Below are 17883 nucleotides of genomic sequence, written 5' to 3' on the forward strand. Positions count from 1 at the left end.
GCACACCGCCGGGCATACTTCATGGTACCTTTGACCGATGAGGCTGAAGCTTGGCCAGGTACCTCCTCTGCATTAAAGCTCGCTATCTGAAATAGGCAAGGTGATCTGCACGTGATTTGCCGTTGCGGGGAACCGATCAATATGTTCCGCACCACTTGCCCTCCACCATTCGTCATTGACTTCCTCAAGCAGGTACGGCGAACGTTGGGCCAATAGGGACGGGGGAGGGGGGGATCAATCAGCTGCGGGCAGTCAGTCAGTAGTCAATCAAAACCAAGGGTGTCGTCGGTCGGTCTCTTCGCACGCCGCGATCACCCGCGAACGGCAAACTCGGCCCGCAAGGGGCGGACGTTCGCTGGGCCCGAACGGCCGGCTCGAATAAACACACGGACTCGGATGTCGACGCATGGCCGAACGCCGGCTGCCGTTGAGACTTTGCCTGTTCGGTGGTGGTTGCTCCAGCTCCGCTTTGAGGTACCTGGTCTCGGTCGGCGTTGGACGAACCGCGAAGGGCCGGAAAGTAGCGAAGGCCGACGACAAAATGGCGACGGGTGCACTTGTATAAAAGGAATGAGTTGGTTGTCGTTACTTCTTCCAATTGTACACGCACCAATCCCCAAGTCCATCTTCACTTGACAGCTCCCCACCATGTCGTTGTCCCAGTCCAAGCCTCTCTCCGGCAAGGTAGCCATCGGTACGTGCAGGAGTCGTCACCGCAGCAAAAAAGACCATACTAACAAAAACCCCCTCTCCTCAGTAACCGGTTCCAGCCGCGGCATCGGCGCCGCCATCCTCCTCAAACTCGCGTCCTGCGGCGCCGACGTCGTCGTCAACTACGTGGCGTCCAAAGCGGGGGCCGAGGCCGTGGCCGCCAAAGCGCGCGACGAGCTGGGCGTGCGGGCCGTGTGCATCCAGGCCGACGTCAGCAAGCGGGCCGACATCGCGCGGCTCTTCGCCGAGGCGAAGCGCGAGCTCGGCCGCGTCGACGTCGTCATGAGCAACTCGGGCATCGAGCACTTTGGCGACTTGGAGGCGGTTAAAGAGGAAGAGATCGACAAGGTGCTCGCGGTCAATGTGAAGGCGCAGTTTTTTGTGGCGCAGGAGGCGCATAAGTGTTTGGAGGAGGGGGGGAGGTTGATTCTTATTTCGTCGATTTCGGCGGTTTGGGTGAGTAAGAGAGAGAGAGAGAGGGAGAGAGAGAGAGAGGGAGAGAGAGAGAGAGGGAGAGAGAGAGAGAGGGAGAGAGAGAGAGAGGGAGAGAGGGAGAGTGAGAGAGAGAGAGAGAAAGCATCCGCACTGACTGACTCCGCACGCAGGGCGTACCCCGGCACGCGCTGTACTCGGCGTCCAAGGCGGCCATCACGGGCATGGTCAAGTGCCTGGCGTTCGACTTCGGGGCGCGCAACATCACGGTCAACTGCATCGCGCCGGGCGGCATCAAGTCGGACATGTACACGGAGGCGGCGGCCGACTACCTCCCCGGCGGCGACAAGATGACGGTCGAGGAAATCGACGAGCGGGTGGGCATGATGAGCCCGATGAAGCGGCCCGGCTTCCCCGACGACATCGCCGGCGTTGTGGCCTTGCTGGCGCTGCCCGAGTCGCAGTGGCTCACCGGCCAGACGTTCCACGTGGGCGGGGGTGCGCACATGGCGACTGCTTAGGCGTGGATGGGGAATCAATCATCTTTGTTGGGGGATGAAGGATGGGAAAGACGACAAGATTCTTGTGGAAGCTTCATTCACGTCACGTTCTTTCATGCAGGGGGGTCAAACGGATATATATGAATCTAAATACACGAATCGTAGGAGTCGGTCGGTCCGTCACGTTCTTTCAAGGGGGCAAACGAAGATATGAAGTTAAATACACGAATCGTAGGAGTCATCATCACAAGCATCACTCCAGATACTCGTTGGGCACGTACAGCGGCATGGAATCCTCCCACAGACTGTCGGTGAGCATGGTCTTGTTGGAGCCGTCGGCGTTCATGGCGATGATCTGGCCGTAGGGCTGGAAGGTCTGGTCGTAGATGGCGGCCTCGTCACGGAAGCCGTACATGCCGCTGGAATACAGGATGCGGCCGTCGGCGGACCACACGGCGTGGGCGTCGTTGGCGCCGCTCGACGTCAGCGTCTGCAGGCCGGTGCCGTCGGGGCGGATGGTGCAGACGTCGAAGTTGGTGGCGCTGGTCTTGCGGGTGAAGACGATGCGGTCGCCGTCGGGCGACCAGCCGGGCAGGTTGTCGGTGGCGTTGGTGAGGAAGCGCATGCTCTTGTCGGCCAGGTCGATGACGCGCAGGCCGTAGCGCACCCCCCACTCGCGGAACACGATGTAGCGGCCGTCGGCCGAGTAGCTGGGGAAGCCCGAGTGCACGGTGCCGTCGGTGAGGGCCTCGTAGTAGGAGCCGTTGGCCGTGGCGCGGTAGATCTTGCCTTTGCCCGTCGCCCGGGCCTGGAACCACTGGCCCAGCCCAAACGCCACCCACTCGCCGTCGGGCGACCACGCGGGCTGGAACGCGCCCGCGAGGCCCTGGCTGACCGTCGACGCGTTGAGCTCGCCCGTGCTGTACGAGTCGAAGACGACGAACTCGTCGGTGCCGTCCGGGTTCATGCTCACCACCGACGAGTTGCCCAGCTGCTTCTGCGTGATGACCATCTTGCCCTGCCGCGACAGCTCGGGGAACACGTCGGTGAAGCGGTACTCCCAGTCGCCGTCCCAGCTGTACAGCTTCTTCTCCATCGGCCGCGCCGTGAACCCCACCTTCTCGTACACGACCGTCTTGCCGTCGGGCGACCACGCCGGGGACCGGATCGACGCCTTGACTTGCTCACGCCCGTCGCCGTACGCCGTGTAGTTGAGCCCCTCGTCGTCGCCGCCCTTGACCAGGAACGCCACGTCCCCGGCGTCGCCGACAAACTGCGGGAACATCTTCAGCGACCCGCCCGACGTGTGCTCGCGCCGGTCCGTCCCCGTCTCGAAGTCGACCGACACGATCTGCGACACGACACTGGCGACCGACTCGGGGCGGTGCGCGCCCCACGTGTTCTCGGTCGTCACTTCGTAGTAGACGACGCGCGTGCCGTCGGGCGACCACTTGGGCGAGCCCAGGCAGTAGCCCGACTTGGTGGCCAGCTGGCGGAAGGTGTCGCCGGCGGTGTCGTTGGCGCGGATGACGTAGACGGACAGCTCCTGGGTGTGCTCCCAGCCGGTGCCGTTGCCGTGGCCGCGCCAGGCCGTGTTGCGGTCCGAGGCGAAGGCGAGCCACTCGCCGTCGGGCGACCAGGCGGGGCGGAAGTGGCCGTCGGGCAGGGCGGGGTCGCCGGCGACGGCGGGCGTGTTGGTGAGGTTGTAGCTGGCGCCGGTGGCGAGGTCGAGCACCCAGACGTTGGCGCGGTAGCCGTTGGCGGTCGAGACGTAGGCCAGCTTGGTGCCGTCCGGGGAGAGGGCGGCCGCGTCCTCGAGCGAGGGCGTGGCGATGACCTTTTGCAGGCCGGAGCCGTCGGGGCGGCAGCGGTAGATGTCGCTGTTGCCGTCGCCGTTGCGCTCGGTGGTGAAGGTGATCCATTCGCCGTCGGGCGAGAAGGCGGCGTGGTAGTCGTAGGCCGAGCTGTTGCCCAGCAGCTTGCGCTCGTCGGTGCCGTCGGCGTTGGCCACGTACAGCTCCGACGTCGAGGGCGCGATGCGGTTCATGAAGAGGACGCCCTTCTTGCCGGCGGCCGGCAGCCCGCGCGCCGAATGGGACTTCATCATCGGGCTGAACTCGCCCGACAGGTCGAGGTTCTGCTGGGGCATGGCCTGCGCCACGAGCCCCAGGGAGAGCCCGAGCAGGGAGAGGTTGACGTTAAACCGCATCCTGGAGGGAGAAAGAAGGACAGAGGGCGGGCGATGCGGCGTGTGCAACGTCTACTGCGTACGCCCGCCATGGCTTTATATCAGTACGGCCGGCGTTTCAAAGGTTCATTGCGGCAGGTCGAAAGCTCTGAACGATCCACAACTGGTTGGTGCTCATACACATCCAGATAAGATTTTCGTGTAACCTCGTCTAAACCACTGGGCTGACTCTGCAGGGTCGAGTCCCAGGCGAGGATCCGGCTTCCAGATTTTTCCAAGCAGCGGACATGATGCGCGTAGCACCAGATAATCAGCTAAGTCCGAGAATCTGGCCGGCGGCTCGTCGTATCTCCGAAAAATCTCTCCGGAACCGACAGGGAGTGGAGAGGAAAGGCGTCTTGGCAGGTGGACCGGTCCGCCAGGACACGGCGGCGCGAGTCGATGCTTGGACGGCGCTGGAGCAATCACCGTCCTGCTTTACTAAACCACTCCGGGGCGCGTCACCTCGCCGCGCAAGCCGCCGGGGGCGGGCCAACCCGGGCGGAGCAGACAATCCGATCTGCCGCCAAAACCGCTCGAAACAAGACTGCGGGAGAAATAATAGGTACTTGGCATTGTGGCAGTGGCCGCACCAGCCATGGCCCTGGCTGACCATCATCTGCCTCGTGTTCAGCCTGGCCAACGAGCATCGCTCCAGGGGAGATGCTTGACATTAAAACCCCGTTAACACACAAAGAGCTGACGACGGCATGAAACAACTCACAGACAGTGGTTAGTCGTGTCCTGGGCGCGAATGTGACAAGTGAGCCAAGGCGGGTGAAAAGGCGGGAAGCCCGGAATCCCCGACCCGACATCGGAAACTCTTGTGGGGTGCTACCATTACTACTTTAGTAGGTCCTACTGTTCGCTTGGACTCGATTATACGTGCTGCCTCCGACAGGCCGGGTCGATTTCAAAGGGGCAGCAACCCCGAAGACTGCCAGCTGTAAGCCATCATCCCATCATCCCCTTACGGAAGTCGGAAAGAAACAAATCAAGATATGGCATGGGGGTGCCTCTAGTTGACTTCCATTTGCAGGTACTGCCTCCACTAGTGCTGTTTTCGCCGTGTAGACAACCCATAGCTAATGCCTAACAAACCTCGTACCCGTCGTAACTGACGCACGATCCCGCAACGTCCGACCGACCATACCTTGGCCAACGCACCACTTGAACATGGAAATCCGGAGAAATGGAAAAGAAAAAAAATCTAGATGAAACACACGAGTATGGAAACGCCAGTCGCAATGCCGAGCTGCACCATAGGTAGTTGAGTATCGAAATAGATCCCACAAAAAAAAAAGGGGGGAGGGAGGTGTCGCCTAGCCGCTTCTGTGCCTCGAGCGAACGAAGATCGACTCGGCCGCCAAGCTCCGCCATGGTTACAGGTACGATTACAAGGTAGGAAAAAACCGCTGGAAATGGTACATGATGACTTGAGGGACGATGAGGTGTGAACTTCAAAAAAGGCATTTCTAGATGCTTTGCAGCATGCTCGGCGCCAGAGGGACAGAACACAGACCTGATATATACGCATAAACGGTAATGTAATCAGCAAGCCTCGTGCGTCGCATCGCCTGAGAAAAGAAAAAAAAAATCACTGAAATCCGACGGTGCGGGTTACGCGTATGCCCGAGTGTGGCAGGATTCCTTGGTCGCTGTTGTTGTCGGCAATACTCGCCTCTCGCGGCACCTGCACCGCCTCGATGACGGTTGTGTTGTGGTCCGCCGTCAGGTCCGCCGCCATGTGCGCCCGGAGCTCGTACTCGATGAGTTCGTTCTGCGCTTCGATGTTGGAAACCGACGGCCACTGCTCCTTCGACTCCTGTCCCGTGCCTCGCGACGACGACACGCGCGACGACGAGGCCGGCAGCGACACTTGGTGGAAGCCGTTGAGCGTCCATGCTGCCTTTGCTTCTTTGTCATCTGATTTTTGCGTCATGGTCATCTGCGCGTGTGAGAGTAAGCGTCCGAAGAGACTGAGACGGAAAGGAACACCGGGCTTACGTAGAAAAGCAGCACCGCGTTGGCGAAGATGTCGATGCTGCAAGATCCGAGGCAGAGCCATCCCGGCGCTTCGATCATGATGAGCATGACAAGGTTGACCATGGTGGCCAGGACGGAGCCGACGGACGTCCAGAGCGACTTGATCGCCAGCCGACGTAGCTTGCGGTTGAGGAATTGGTTGCGAAAGAGCGGGATGACGAACATGGCGACGAGGTAGACTGTTGCGTTGGTCGGTCGGTAAGTAGCCGGAGCGGAGTGGTAGTCAAAGGGGACGACGACTCACTGTTGACGAAGACATCCAGAGACATGAGGGGGATGAGCGCCCACCATTCCCACCCGAAAGTGCAAACACCATCCGTGCGGAGCGCGTAGATTCGGCCAGTCTGCAGGAGAAATCAGCGCGCGAGTGGGGTACAAGAGAGGTGCGACGCATACCTCGAGCAGGATAAAGACACAAAGCCAGCAGCCCATGAGGAAGAAGTTGAAGCGGTAATGCCATGACTGCAACCGGACCCCGCCGCCGCGCACCACAAAGGCACGCTCCATAAGACTGTCGAAAAACCATCAGCAATCATCGAGGCGAGTGGCGGACAAGCCGTACAAGAGGTATATCCCCAGCTTTGTCGTGGTGTAGAACCATGTGCAGAGGAAAAGTCCGGTCGAGCACTCGCGGAGGCTCTGGCTGAGCCCGACGCCGAGATTGAGGAGCCCGCCAACGAAGATGTAGCACCAGCTTGCGCTCAGCGCGATCAGGATGGTTACCCGGGTGTATTGCAGTGTCCACTGGAGGTGTGCAAGTCAGCCGCCAGTTCAGGGCCAGGGAACATGGTGGTAGCGTACACTGGTGATTTCGTGAAAGGTCTTGATGAGCGGGAAGCGCGAGAAGAGCATCAGGCTGATCAGCGGCATGGCCACCAGGTACCCGACCGTGAAGCCCACCTGCACTCCACGGTTCGGGAACCAGGGCACGTCGTTGAAGCCGATTTCGTACATGATTCGAGATGCGACCAGGTTCGGCAGCCGGATACAGGAGAGGTGGATGGAGCCCCGGGCCGCCCGGATGGTTTTAATAAGATCTGATCCATGGAGCCATCTTCGATAAAAGAGCCTTGGCCAGGCACATGAAGGCTTGACCCGCGTGTGGCTGGCTTAGTGCGTGAGGGACGACGCCACACGTGCCGTCCTTGCGCCCATGTGGCCAAGCGCGAACCACATGCGGCATGCTGCCATGCGGACCCGCGATTATTGCCGCCAACCACGAGCGCTGCAACGCCGTGATGGACCTGCGCCCATCGATCCCCACAATAGTGTGCAGAGCGAGGGGCTCGACGCCGCCCACGTCAGCCCCGTCGGTGAATCCGTTCGGCGTTGCGGCGGTACGGAGTAGTGGAGACGATCTAGATCTACTATACAGAGGGAGGATGTGAAAACTGAAAAGCCATCTCGTGCGTGGCAAAACGTGGTAGAAGGCCGGGAGCCGGATTCCGGCGGGAGAGGGGGGCGCGGGGCTTATCTGCTCGACAGTTCCTGGGTCCTATCATATTAGGCCAGAAGCTCCGCCGTGTGCTGAAGGAGACTCGGGGAGGCTAGCGAGTGGCACGTTCGATTACGACGGAGGTGGAGGATGTGGAAAGATCGACGACGTAGCCCGTCCCACGGGCGGGGAGGACTAGCCCGACGCACCATCGAACCTTATTTTGCGGGTGGCCATCCAATTGGCCCCGCTCTCCTCGTTGAAGCAATCACTGCCGTTCGCGGAGGCCGACGTTCTGGCCCGAGTCAGAGCAGGACAGCAGGGAGCCCCGAGACGAGGAGTATATAGGTCGAGTAACGCAACGTATAGGCTGCCGTTCGAACGCCATCCATTGATCCGCTAGGCATTCGGCTAAAGAGCGGAAGCAAGACACGCCTCTCTTCCGTCCAGCTCGGAGACGCTTCCGTGCCAGGTTGCGCACCGCGGAGTCACGTCCGTGTCAGATTTCCAGCCGTCATCAGCCTCCGTTCCAGCGACAACAAGTGAAATTGCATCCCTTCCTCGAGGATCCATAGCTGACGCTGAGGGGAGCGCACAGTACCTACCTCCAACTTCGGCAGCCTTTCACCAGTGGACGCTTGCCGATATGCCGGCAAAGAGAGGTTGGGACCGACAGACCTAACCCATCAGCCACACCCACACCAGCGGCCGGGCCCAACGGGGCGATTGCCACCATCAGCCGACTGCACGAAGCAGGCCATTCCGTGCCCCAAAAAGCTTGCCATGTGCCTAGGCCGTTCGCGGACATGAGGCTTTTGGTAGAGGCTGCATGAAACCCCTGGCACTACTGCACGGGGAACCATCAGGATCTCAACGCAGCAGAGCTTGGCTCGCGAGCTTGGCTCACGAGCTTGGTGCCGTGCGGTGGACCCGAATCTCTTCATCGGATTCTTGATATCCGAAGACTGCAGCATTCTCAATACGGGGTGGTGCAACTCGTGGGATGAGCCCTGCAAGCAAAAATGTCCCTGTCGTTCTATCAAACCGAAAATGCAGCCACCCTGCTCTCCCGGCCCAGCAACCAGGTCTGTTTGGTCCAAGGACGCCAATCGAAAAAAAAAAGCAAGATATAGCTCCCGGCTTCCCCGTCAACCGCGATCGCGGCCATCGTGGTTATTTCCAAATCGGGAATGATCGCCACTGCGGCATATCCGTAAACCTATACGGCACCCCGGAGCTTATCACGCCCATTCACGGTAAGCTTACCGTATACACCAAGCATCCGCCGTGGAAAAACACGCGAGCGAATTTCTCTCCGGCCCAAAGGCATGGCGCGGGCGGGACGGGGCTCGCACTTTAGTACCTCGTGGCTGTGATGCTACAGGGCATCCGCTCGGCTGCCGCACGGTTCCATTGGCCCAACGAAAGAGACATTATTCCAGAAGGAAAGGGCCGAACGGGTACGGAAGGACGGGGAAACCCCCCACTCGGCTTCCCCGCCCGTCCATGAATCGCGGATAGGATTAGCAGCACCTTTGACGGGTTTCAGGCATCCGCTAGAAAAGAAAGTTCAAAACACGCTTCCACACCGGTCGACCGGCCTCGACCAAGATTTCAGGATCGAGCTCCTCTTCGAACCTCCTTCCTTTGTCGAGATCGACTTCACGCAAGTTGACGCCGACCGTCCACCTCTTCGAGTAGACTTGAAAAATGATGAAGAGGCATATCGTGATTGGGGCCGCCATATAGCTCTCGAAGAAGGCCTCGACGCTGGGAGGTGACCCGATGGGCTGCGTACATCACGGTCAGCATGGTCTGTGACGGACATGGCCTCGAGAAGGGGAGCGCTCACAAAAAGAGCAACGTAGAAGGTGGCCACCAAAGAAAGAATCACGAGAACGAGTCCGACGTAGCTACCCGCGATCCCAAACGGTGAACGCCACGGGATTTGATCAACACCTCGCCCTTGCATCTTCCAGGCTCTGCGGAAGTTGATGTGGGAGAGCATGATGGTGGCGTAGGCGAATTGTCCAGACAGACCGGTGATGGCCAGGATCCAGGTGAAGACCGTGTCGGAGTCTGCTCCTACCGTGATGAAGGATAGAAAGCCGAATGCCACTTGAGCCACAACACACCATATCGGACGCCCCATGCTGTCGATCTTGGCGAAGCACGACGGGGCATACCCGCTCGACGCCATGGCCTGGAGGACACGTGTGGATCCGTAGGTGCAGCTGTTAGCCACCGATATCACGGCCACGGTAATCACTGCAGCCGCAGTCAGCACAGCTCCACGTGACTGAGCGGAACCGACGGCTCGTGCTTGACGTCACCATGAGCAATCAGGGAACATACCCGCGTTGATGATGTGAGGGAGGACTTTGATTCCAGCCATCTGGACGGCCAAGACGAATGGCGATGCTTTCGTATTCGCCCCACTGGCCCCGAGCAGCACATCGCTGTCCGATGGGACGATTAGACCCACGATAAAGATGTTGACAACGTAAAACAGGAAGATGCGCCAGAATGCCTGCTTTGTAGCCTTGGGTAGTGATCGCCGCGGGTTGGCGGCTTCCGCCGCCGCGAGGCCGACCATTTCCGTTCCGCCGAATGCGAATGCTATACAAAGGTTAGTAGATGATAATAGAAAACACGCTCCTCTGCTACAGGAATATAAGTGATGGGGCTCGGTAAGTGGATTAACAAGGACGGATAGCAGCCATGATTTGGGTTCGACAGGCCCGCATGCCACCGCGACAGCTACTCACCAGCTGTGACAAAGACTGAGCAAAATCCTTTGAATCCGTTGCGGAACGCGCCGGGATCATGCCAATAGCGAGCTCCAATGTATCCACGGTCATCAGTGGGAACGCCGCCGCAATCGATGACGACGCCGAGGATGATAAAGCCTATACATGCCACGATCTTGATGATGGCGAGCACAAACTCGACTGCAGCGGACCAAGTCAGCACCGACTCACAGCCTCGAGTGGAGGGGAAGACATGCCTTCACCGTATCCACGCACTCCAAAAATCTGAATGATGATCAGAGCGGCCAGAAACACGGCGCACCAGACGCCGGGATTGACTTCTTCTCGGCTCTTCCAGTACTCAATCGTGATGCCGGCAGCGGTGATTTCGAACGGAAGCGTGAGCATCCAACCCACCGAGTACTGCCACCCCATCGAGACGCCCCTTTAAGCTCGACATCAGCACGTGGATTTCTCATAACAAAAAGACTTGTCCCACGTACCACGCTGGATCGACGAAGCGGATGCCGTACTCATAAAACGCACCGTTAACCGGGTAGATGATGGCCAATTCGCCCAATGCTTGAACAGTGCACAGCATCATCACACCAATTGTCATGAAGCCGATGAGCTGCACGTGGTCAGCCGTTTGCGCCGTGGATGCTGCCTGAGAGTGCAGGTACGTACGACCGATGCAGGACCGCCGGTGCGGAGCGCACTGCCGGTGCCAACGAAAAGACCGGCGCCGATGGATCCGCCTGCATGAACCGTCAGAGGAGCCTTTCTTTTCACGGGCCGCAGAGCCTACCACCTACCAATAGCTATCATCTGCATGTGGCGTCCCTGTAGCGATCTCGACAGCTGCCGGGGCTGCTTGGCGTCGACGACCTCTCCCGACGCGACATCGTAAGGCGGGGTGGGCGCGTCCTGCTGAATCTCGCCTTCGGCGGTCTTTGGCTCTTTCTCTTCTGGGCCTGCCATTTTCTGGGCAATGCGGAGGATGTGATGGGGGAGAGTGCCGGGGTGGGTTCTGTGGAAGATAAAAACAACCGGCGTTCCAGCTCCCCACTTCTGGTGCAGCGTTGCACTGCAGGCTATGTACTTGGTACTTCGACGCAGCGTAGCATCCATGCCACGCGGCTTTTCCACGTTCCGTGATCTGGATAAAAGCCACTGATAGCTGCCTTGATAACGGGAAAACAGGACGAGCGCCCCACTTCCGGCAGGTTGCGTGGTGTCTTATCTCCAACGTGCCGGGGTGCGACGAGAACATCATTTCTGAAGCAAGCAGCCTCTCCTTCTTCCCCTCGCTAGCACTGAGAGTGGCCAGTTGAGGGTTGCGCCTGCACCCTTTCTCGAGCCAGATGGAACAAAAACGGCAGCTCGGTGCTACGAATTAGCGACACATGCGAGAACCACGGCCGCTACAAGGTTTGACCCATCATGCCCGACTAATCTTTCAACTAGACGAAGACGTGTGGCAGCTAATACTCCACGACCCACTTCATCCGCTCGCGCAGCACGTCCGGATCGAATGTCGTCGTCCATTCATCTTCGGCCATGTCCGCGCTCGCCATCTTCCCGGTCCCGTAGCTCGTCTGCGCCGTGATCCTGTCCGTGCGGGGCTTGCGGCAAGTCTTGAAAGAATCGCAGCGCCGCATCAAGGTCGTTGGATGGCCAAGACGCAAGCATCTCGATGCCGTCGCACCCGACGGACGACCAATGTCGGCGGCGGTCGCGGTGCCGTCTTGAAATTCCAGCTTGTAGCCGCCGCCTGTGCCGTCCCGCTCAATGCCGCACAGCTTCTTCTCCGTGGAGACCAGGTGGTCGGGGTCGACGCGCTGGCGCAGGACGTGCGGAAGATGGGCGCGGTGGATCTGGAACAGGAACGCACGTGCGAGGCGCGCCGCACTCGTCAATTTGCAGGCCCCAGGTGCTCGCCGGTGCGGCAGTACTGGCGGTATTCCATGTAGACTGGGCGGGTCGCGCGAGGACTCGTGCAGCATGTCGACTTTGAGGCTCAGCTCGTCCAGCACGAGGTTCGCGTTCCGGCTGATGTTTGACGCCGGCGCCCGCGACTTCGGTGAAGTCGGGCGCAGCTTCGTACAGGTGCTCGTTTGCAAGTCCGGAGTGCAGGGCCGAGTTCATGGAAGCCAGGCCCCCGAGCCCTCCGCCGATGACGGCGTCTTTTGCTTCTGAAATGCCATTATTGAGGCGATGGGACGGCAGTGTTTGGTTGTAACTTTCTGGGTGTCGAAGTATCGATGTGGTATATGATCTGATTACCGGGCCAACGATAGCCGGCTGAATGCGAATCGGATAAGAGTGGCCATCGAACGTGGAGAGAAAAGCGGAGTGGATAAGCCACGAAAATACTCCGGTCGAGCGGTGGGAATGTTAAGACGGCGGAATGCTCCCTGGATCTCACTTCGGACCTCTTCGTACCGTGCTCCTAATACCTGGACGAAAAATTGCACTCCACTCCATGCCATCCCACTTGAGTGTGTCGTGTCGGTTCCGCGGACAACGGTTGACGGCATGATGCCACAGTGGGCGTAGAAAGAAACTGACCAACCTACATCGGTAACGGGATCAAATATCCGGATGCATTTCTACAGTTTAAATATATCCATGTCTCAATATCTGTTTCACCTCCTCATGCAGAAGGGGTGTATGAACCAGCATCAACGTCGGGATACCTGATTCGATTACCCACACGCGTTTGCGTGCCTGGTAGGTTACATACACGTGGTGTTTTGTGTGGAAGCAGCAGACAAGAGCACCCTCAATTTAGGATAGTTACTATATAAAAGCAAAAGAGAGCATCCGCAAACACGCCAATCGCTACTTTGACGGTCTTTATATATCCATTTTCACCATAAAGAAACGTCTACGCGTAATAATTATTCTTGTAAAAGGCATCACTCGTCGTTTCTTTGGTATCCTCAAACACGAACTCTAAGCGGTCACCCTCCTTGACCTCAACCCTCACCATCTCTTTGAACACATTACTGGTATCGATTCCGGCGCCAGTATTGTTCAGCTTCTGCGTGCGAGCCGAGTTCATTGCCAACGCCACCAGCTCGGGTGTTGTATCCCACGCATTGGACTGTTCCCCAGTCTTGAGCGTGTAGCAGAAATGGAAAATCGCCAAGATGCAGTACAGGAGGAGGACGACCACGGCTGCGATCTGGGTTGTACTGCGATATGTATAGGCATATCCGGTGGCAAAGACGCGTAACACGAACGGTGCCGCATTCCTCAGTTCGTCGTCGGTGAGCTCGTAGGCATTGCCACCAGCGCCCAAGTACTTGCGTGGTAGCAGCTCGCTGAGAAAGGCATCTGGTAGATCCTCTGGAGTGGAAACGTTGCTACCTTTCGCTCTGCCAGCTATTGAGATGTTGTAGTCGGTGCGAGCTATTCCGTTCAGTGTCATTGTGGTGAGGATGGCTTCAACGATTACTTCCACGAAATCCTGATCTGGCGCGGTCGACGTGTTCCACAAGCCTGTCGTCTTGGCCACTTGTGCGAAAGCTGTCCATCCCTCATTGTTGATGGTTGGGTTGAGGTACTGGGCCCAGCCAGTTGAGATGGTAATCAACGGGTATTTCGATTTGATCATTCCTTGAAGGAGGTAATCGTGGGTGTCGTCGGGGCCGGATATTTTCAATTGACTCCTCAAGGAGCTTGTCGTGGCTGGAAAGTATCGGGTGTCAAAGCTACATGAGAATATTTGACTGGTGTTGGTGAAGGCCGTGTCTGGAAAGATTGCGACAGCATTCAAGGTACTGCCAAGCCCCTCAATCGCATCCAGCCATAAGATGTTGGGCTCTTTTGTCGAATTAAGGCGGCCCAGGACGGTGGATACCAGATCGTCGTCATTGATGTCAATGAGCATGAAGCTCGCCCGGCCCGTCATCACGTTGTGCGGACCGTCGGGATACCACATGCTCGTCAAGTTTGGGAACCTCACATACCCATATGGTGATATGGTCTGACCTGAGACGCTTTGGATCTGGCAGACGGTCGCCACCGCTGGCTGTGTAGCATCGATGGAGTATTTGGCATCCTTGCGGCTCCAAAACCTTTTTGTTTTCTGCACATTCTTGGCGGCAATGGCCCACAATCTCCCAATCTCGGCTGCAGTGTCAGCGATGGATGACATGGGCATGGTCGCTCTGGTATAGGCGTATCCATAGAGGGGGTAGATCTTGTCCGAGTATCCCTTGCGGGTTCCTGGCCACATGAAGCGTTGGGACCGAGCACTGTCCATCAAGAGAAATTGGGGCAGAGCCCCTGCGGGGGTTAAGGTGGGAAAGTAGGAGCAATAGGTTCTGTCAATGATTTGCCACCCTCCATGGGGACAAGAGACATCTCCAGTGTCAACAAGACAGTGATCGAGCTTCTCTGATGCCTCCAGTGTAGTCGGAAAGACGGTTTCATGGGTGGCATTCAACCAGAAAGTGGTTCCTCCAGCAGGCCAGGCGTCAAGTTGCGGACGCATGAGTTGTGCGGTCGAAGGCCCGACCGAGACACCGAGAAGAGTGGCGACGACTAACAAGGCTATGAATATTTTGTACCGGACCTTGTTACGGAGTACCCGTTGCCGAATGGTGGCCCAGAATTCCGTAGACCAGAAGAAGCTCAGAGCTCGGAACTGCTGTCCGGCAAAGAGAGCTCCAAAAGGCAGGCCGTCTCCGTAGAGGATGTTCCTTCGAATATAGGTGAGGACGACGGCTGTCAAAGACGATATCATGAGCAATTCATGAAGCTTCGCTGCGAACTGGAGCGCTGCCAGCTTCTGACCATCTTGGCCTGATGTCCCGATCAGCTCGCTCCCAACGTATATTTCCCGGAGGTTGATGGAAACCAGCGCCAGGGATGCACCGACCGGGAGGAAGTGGATCATGCTGCCGAGGAAAGCGTAGCCGCGATGGTTGTGTAATGCAACTTTCCGCTCTTCCTGTGGATGAATGCCTCGCAAACGGAGATAGAGCGAATAGAAGGCCTTGAGCTTGAGCGTCTTCAACGCCGTCTTGATCTTCGATTCCGAAGTCCGCTGCGAAGATGCTACGCCCACGAGTGGCTCTGCATCGGTCGAGGAGAGAGACCTGCCAGCAAAACCGGACCTGAAATTGACACAAATTAGGCTGCCTCCATGCAGGACGGGACATTGCACAGTTCTAGTGCGTACGTAGAGGAGTTGTAGCCTTGCAGGCTTGCAAAGTCTAGCCCGTTCGGTAGAGGGACAGGCGAGAAACGCTCTCTACCATGGTGTTGCTGCGGCTCCGAGAGCGGGATGGACTCCATGGATTCGCAATGGGAACCAGAATAGAATCAGTCCACGGGGGAGAGACTTATGGGGGGGGGCTAAGGCCAAATGGGGTAGATGATGGTAAGGCTATATACTTGGCCCTTCGGGTCGAAGGACATTGATTATCAGCTTTGGTCGGTCTCCCTCTGTTCGCAAAGTGGTCAACCCCTCCGCTGTGCAACAGTAGCAGTGCCCATAACTGGAATTCAGATTTTGCGGCGTGCGCCTCAGAATCCTCTTGCACAGTTTGTAGCTGTCCGCGGAGCACGTAGCCAATTAGACCGGATTGGGATATGATATGTCATGAGAATCCGAGCCGACCCATGCATTCCCTTCGCTTCGCGGGCCGCGGCGATCGTTGAAGCGGTACGTCATAGCCTGCGTCGCCTTCCTCCTGCTATTGGATACTTCCTACATCGCCTTGAAGGCTCTCGAATCACCGCGTCGGGTGACGACAGATTCGCTTCCCTTGTCCAGCCACGAAAGGATCTTCATAGCCAGCATACACTGGAACAATGAAGCGATTCTCAGATCCCACTGGAACGCCGCTCTCATCGACCTAGTGCAGCACCTCGGTCCCTCCAACGTCTTCGTCTCCATTCTTGAGAGCGGGAGCTGGGACGGGAGCAAAGCCGCGCTGAGGGAGCTGGACGCGAAGCTGGAAGCGATGCAAGTGCCACGGTCCATCATCCTCGACCCAACGACACACAAGGACGAGCTAGAGCGCGAGCCGAAGCCAGGCAGTAGTAAACCGGGGTGGATATGGACGCCGCGGGGCAGGCAAGAGCTGCGGCGCATACCGTACCTAGCCAATTTGCGGAACCGGGTCATGGAGGCGATGCACACGACCGACGACGCGAAGCCATTCACAAAAGTCCTCTGGCTAAACGACGTCGTCTTCACGGTCCGTGACATGATCTCCCATCCACCCATCCACCCATCCACCCCTCTCACCCAAAACCACCATCTCACCATCTCACCAACCCATCACCACAGACCACCGACGTCCTCACCCTCCTCTCCACCAACAACGGCCACTACGCCGCCGCCTGCAGCCTCGACTTCTCCCACCCACCCCGCTTCTACGACACCTTCGCGCTGCGCGACGCCGGCGGCCACAAGCCCCTCACCCCGACGTGGCCGTACTTCCTCTCCGCGGGCTCGCGCGGCGGCGTCGTCGCCGGCCGCGCCGGCGTCCCCGTCAAGTCGTGCTGGAACGGCATGGTCGTCATGGACGCGGGGCCGTTTTACTCTACTACTACTACCACCACCATCACGACTACCACGACTGCCGCCACTGCCGTCACCTCCTCCGATGGTGAAGGTGGTGATGATGGTGATGGCGCACCGCTGCGGTTCCGAGGCATCCCCGACGCGCTCGCCAGCCGCCACCTCGAGGGGTCCGAGTGCTGTCTGATCCACGCGGACAACCCGCTGACGCCGGGGCGCGGGGTGTGGCTGAATCCGCACGTGCGGGTGGGGTACGGGAGGGAGGCGTACGAGGCGGTGAATCCGGGCGGGGGAGAGGCGATGTGGCCGGGGATGGGGGCGCGGGTGCGGGGGGTGTGGCGGAGCCGGGTTTGGGGGGTTTGGGGGAGGGTGCGGGGTTCGGGGGAGGGGTGGGTGGTGAGGCGGAGGGTGGAGGGGTGGGGAGGGGGAGAGGCGGGAGTGGGAGTGGGAGGGGAGCATTGTTTGGTCAATGAGATGCAGGTGGTGGTTGAGAATGGGTGGAGGCATTTGTGATGTGCACGTTGCGGGACTCGAGGTCTGGTGGTCCGTTAATGGATATCTTCCCGTGAAGCCGATATGAAAGAATCGCTGGTGGTCGTCCTTGCGGCTGAAGATTAGGACACCAAGGCAACCTGCCGAGATTGCCGTTCGTGCCGATCTACCCGGAGAAGTAGCAGCCCACTTCTTCTTTCGTCCTACTTCATATACCATGGGCAATCCCCTTGCCTACTTGTTTCTCCCTTCCATCTTTCTCTCTCTCTGAATCATGTCCTCTTCGCCATCATACCTCGAGCCTTGAGTCCACACGCACGATGCTACGCGGCTGCCTGCGACCAACAGTGACGTCAGCAGCCTCAACGCAACTCAGCCCCTAGGCTAGCTTTGTGCGCCACGGTTCCGAGAAGCCGTTTCATATGACGTAGGCAGTCAGTATGTAGCAACTTCACCTACCCAAATTGCCTACGTCGTAAAGCAGAAAACTTCAAGCTGATGGTAGTGAAAAGCGCTCTACTACGTGACCGTATCCAACAAACTCCCGGACACCAGACAGACCATGTCGCAATAGTCCTCGAAGTGTGAGGGGCGCCAGGCAGCAGCAGTGCGCACACGCCTACCCCTCCACCAAAAAAAAAGCTAGGGTGACCGGAAAACTACCAATCGACGCCACTGCAATTCTTCCCAACGAAAAGGCCACTTGGCACTAGGCCGACAACGTCCCTCAATGTGCTTCGCCCCGC

At 58.4% G+C, this 17883-nt stretch overlaps 7 protein-coding genes across 7 annotated transcripts; 2 read left to right on the top strand and 5 right to left on the bottom strand.

The window, feature by feature from the left end:
- Positions 1–648: 648 nt before the first annotated feature.
- BKCO1_5300045 (tetrahydroxynaphthalene reductase) lies at positions 649–1664 on the top strand (the record flags this gene model as incomplete). Its single annotated transcript, XM_020277153.1, has 3 exons — positions 649–694; positions 758–1167; positions 1317–1664. The coding sequence occupies 3 exons, from the start codon at positions 649–651 to the stop codon at positions 1662–1664; spliced, it is 804 nt and encodes a 267-aa protein (XP_020127273.1).
- Positions 1665–1896: 232 nt separating this feature from the next.
- Positions 1897–3852, bottom strand: BKCO1_5300046 (tat pathway signal sequence domain-containing protein; the record flags this gene model as incomplete). The annotated part of the gene is made up of 1 exon (XM_020277154.1): positions 1897–3852. One exon carries the CDS (start codon positions 3850–3852, stop codon positions 1897–1899), a length of 1956 nt encoding a protein of 651 aa, XP_020127286.1.
- A 1615-nt stretch (positions 3853–5467) lies between these two features.
- On the bottom strand, positions 5468–6870 carry BKCO1_5300047 (uncharacterized protein; the record flags this gene model as incomplete). The annotated part of the gene is made up of 6 exons (XM_020277155.1): positions 5468–5818; positions 5878–6095; positions 6161–6260; positions 6313–6427; positions 6479–6660; positions 6718–6870. 6 exons carry the CDS (start codon positions 6868–6870, stop codon positions 5468–5470), a joined length of 1119 nt encoding a protein of 372 aa, XP_020127285.1.
- Positions 6871–8907: 2037 nt separating this feature from the next.
- BKCO1_5300048 (amino acid permease) lies at positions 8908–11082 on the bottom strand (the record flags this gene model as incomplete). The annotated part of the gene is made up of 8 exons (XM_020277156.1): positions 8908–9141; positions 9204–9619; positions 9707–9970; positions 10120–10302; positions 10359–10546; positions 10605–10732; positions 10789–10859; positions 10917–11082. 8 exons carry the CDS (start codon positions 11080–11082, stop codon positions 8908–8910), a joined length of 1650 nt encoding a protein of 549 aa, XP_020127311.1.
- A 503-nt stretch (positions 11083–11585) lies between these two features.
- Positions 11586–12249, bottom strand: BKCO1_5300049 (salicylate hydroxylase; the record flags this gene model as incomplete). The annotated part of the gene is made up of 2 exons (XM_020277157.1): positions 11586–12153; positions 12209–12249. The coding sequence occupies 2 exons, from the start codon at positions 12247–12249 to the stop codon at positions 11586–11588; spliced, it is 609 nt and encodes a 202-aa protein (XP_020127310.1).
- A 742-nt stretch (positions 12250–12991) lies between these two features.
- On the bottom strand, positions 12992–15411 carry BKCO1_5300050 (uncharacterized protein; the record flags this gene model as incomplete). The annotated part of the gene is made up of 2 exons (XM_020277159.1): positions 12992–15230; positions 15296–15411. 2 exons carry the CDS (start codon positions 15409–15411, stop codon positions 12992–12994), a joined length of 2355 nt encoding a protein of 784 aa, XP_020127236.1.
- Positions 15412–15718: 307 nt separating this feature from the next.
- On the top strand, positions 15719–17158 carry BKCO1_5300051 (polysaccharide export protein; the record flags this gene model as incomplete). Its single annotated transcript, XM_020277160.1, has 3 exons — positions 15719–15781; positions 15843–16319; positions 16412–17158. 3 exons carry the CDS (start codon positions 15719–15721, stop codon positions 17156–17158), a joined length of 1287 nt encoding a protein of 428 aa, XP_020127237.1.
- Positions 17159–17883: the final 725 nt, after the last annotated feature.

Source organism: Diplodia corticola (assembly GCF_001883845.1).
Source record: "Diplodia corticola strain CBS 112549 chromosome Unknown scaffold53, whole genome shotgun sequence".
Classification (NCBI taxonomy): domain Eukaryota; kingdom Fungi; phylum Ascomycota; class Dothideomycetes; order Botryosphaeriales; family Botryosphaeriaceae; genus Diplodia; species Diplodia corticola.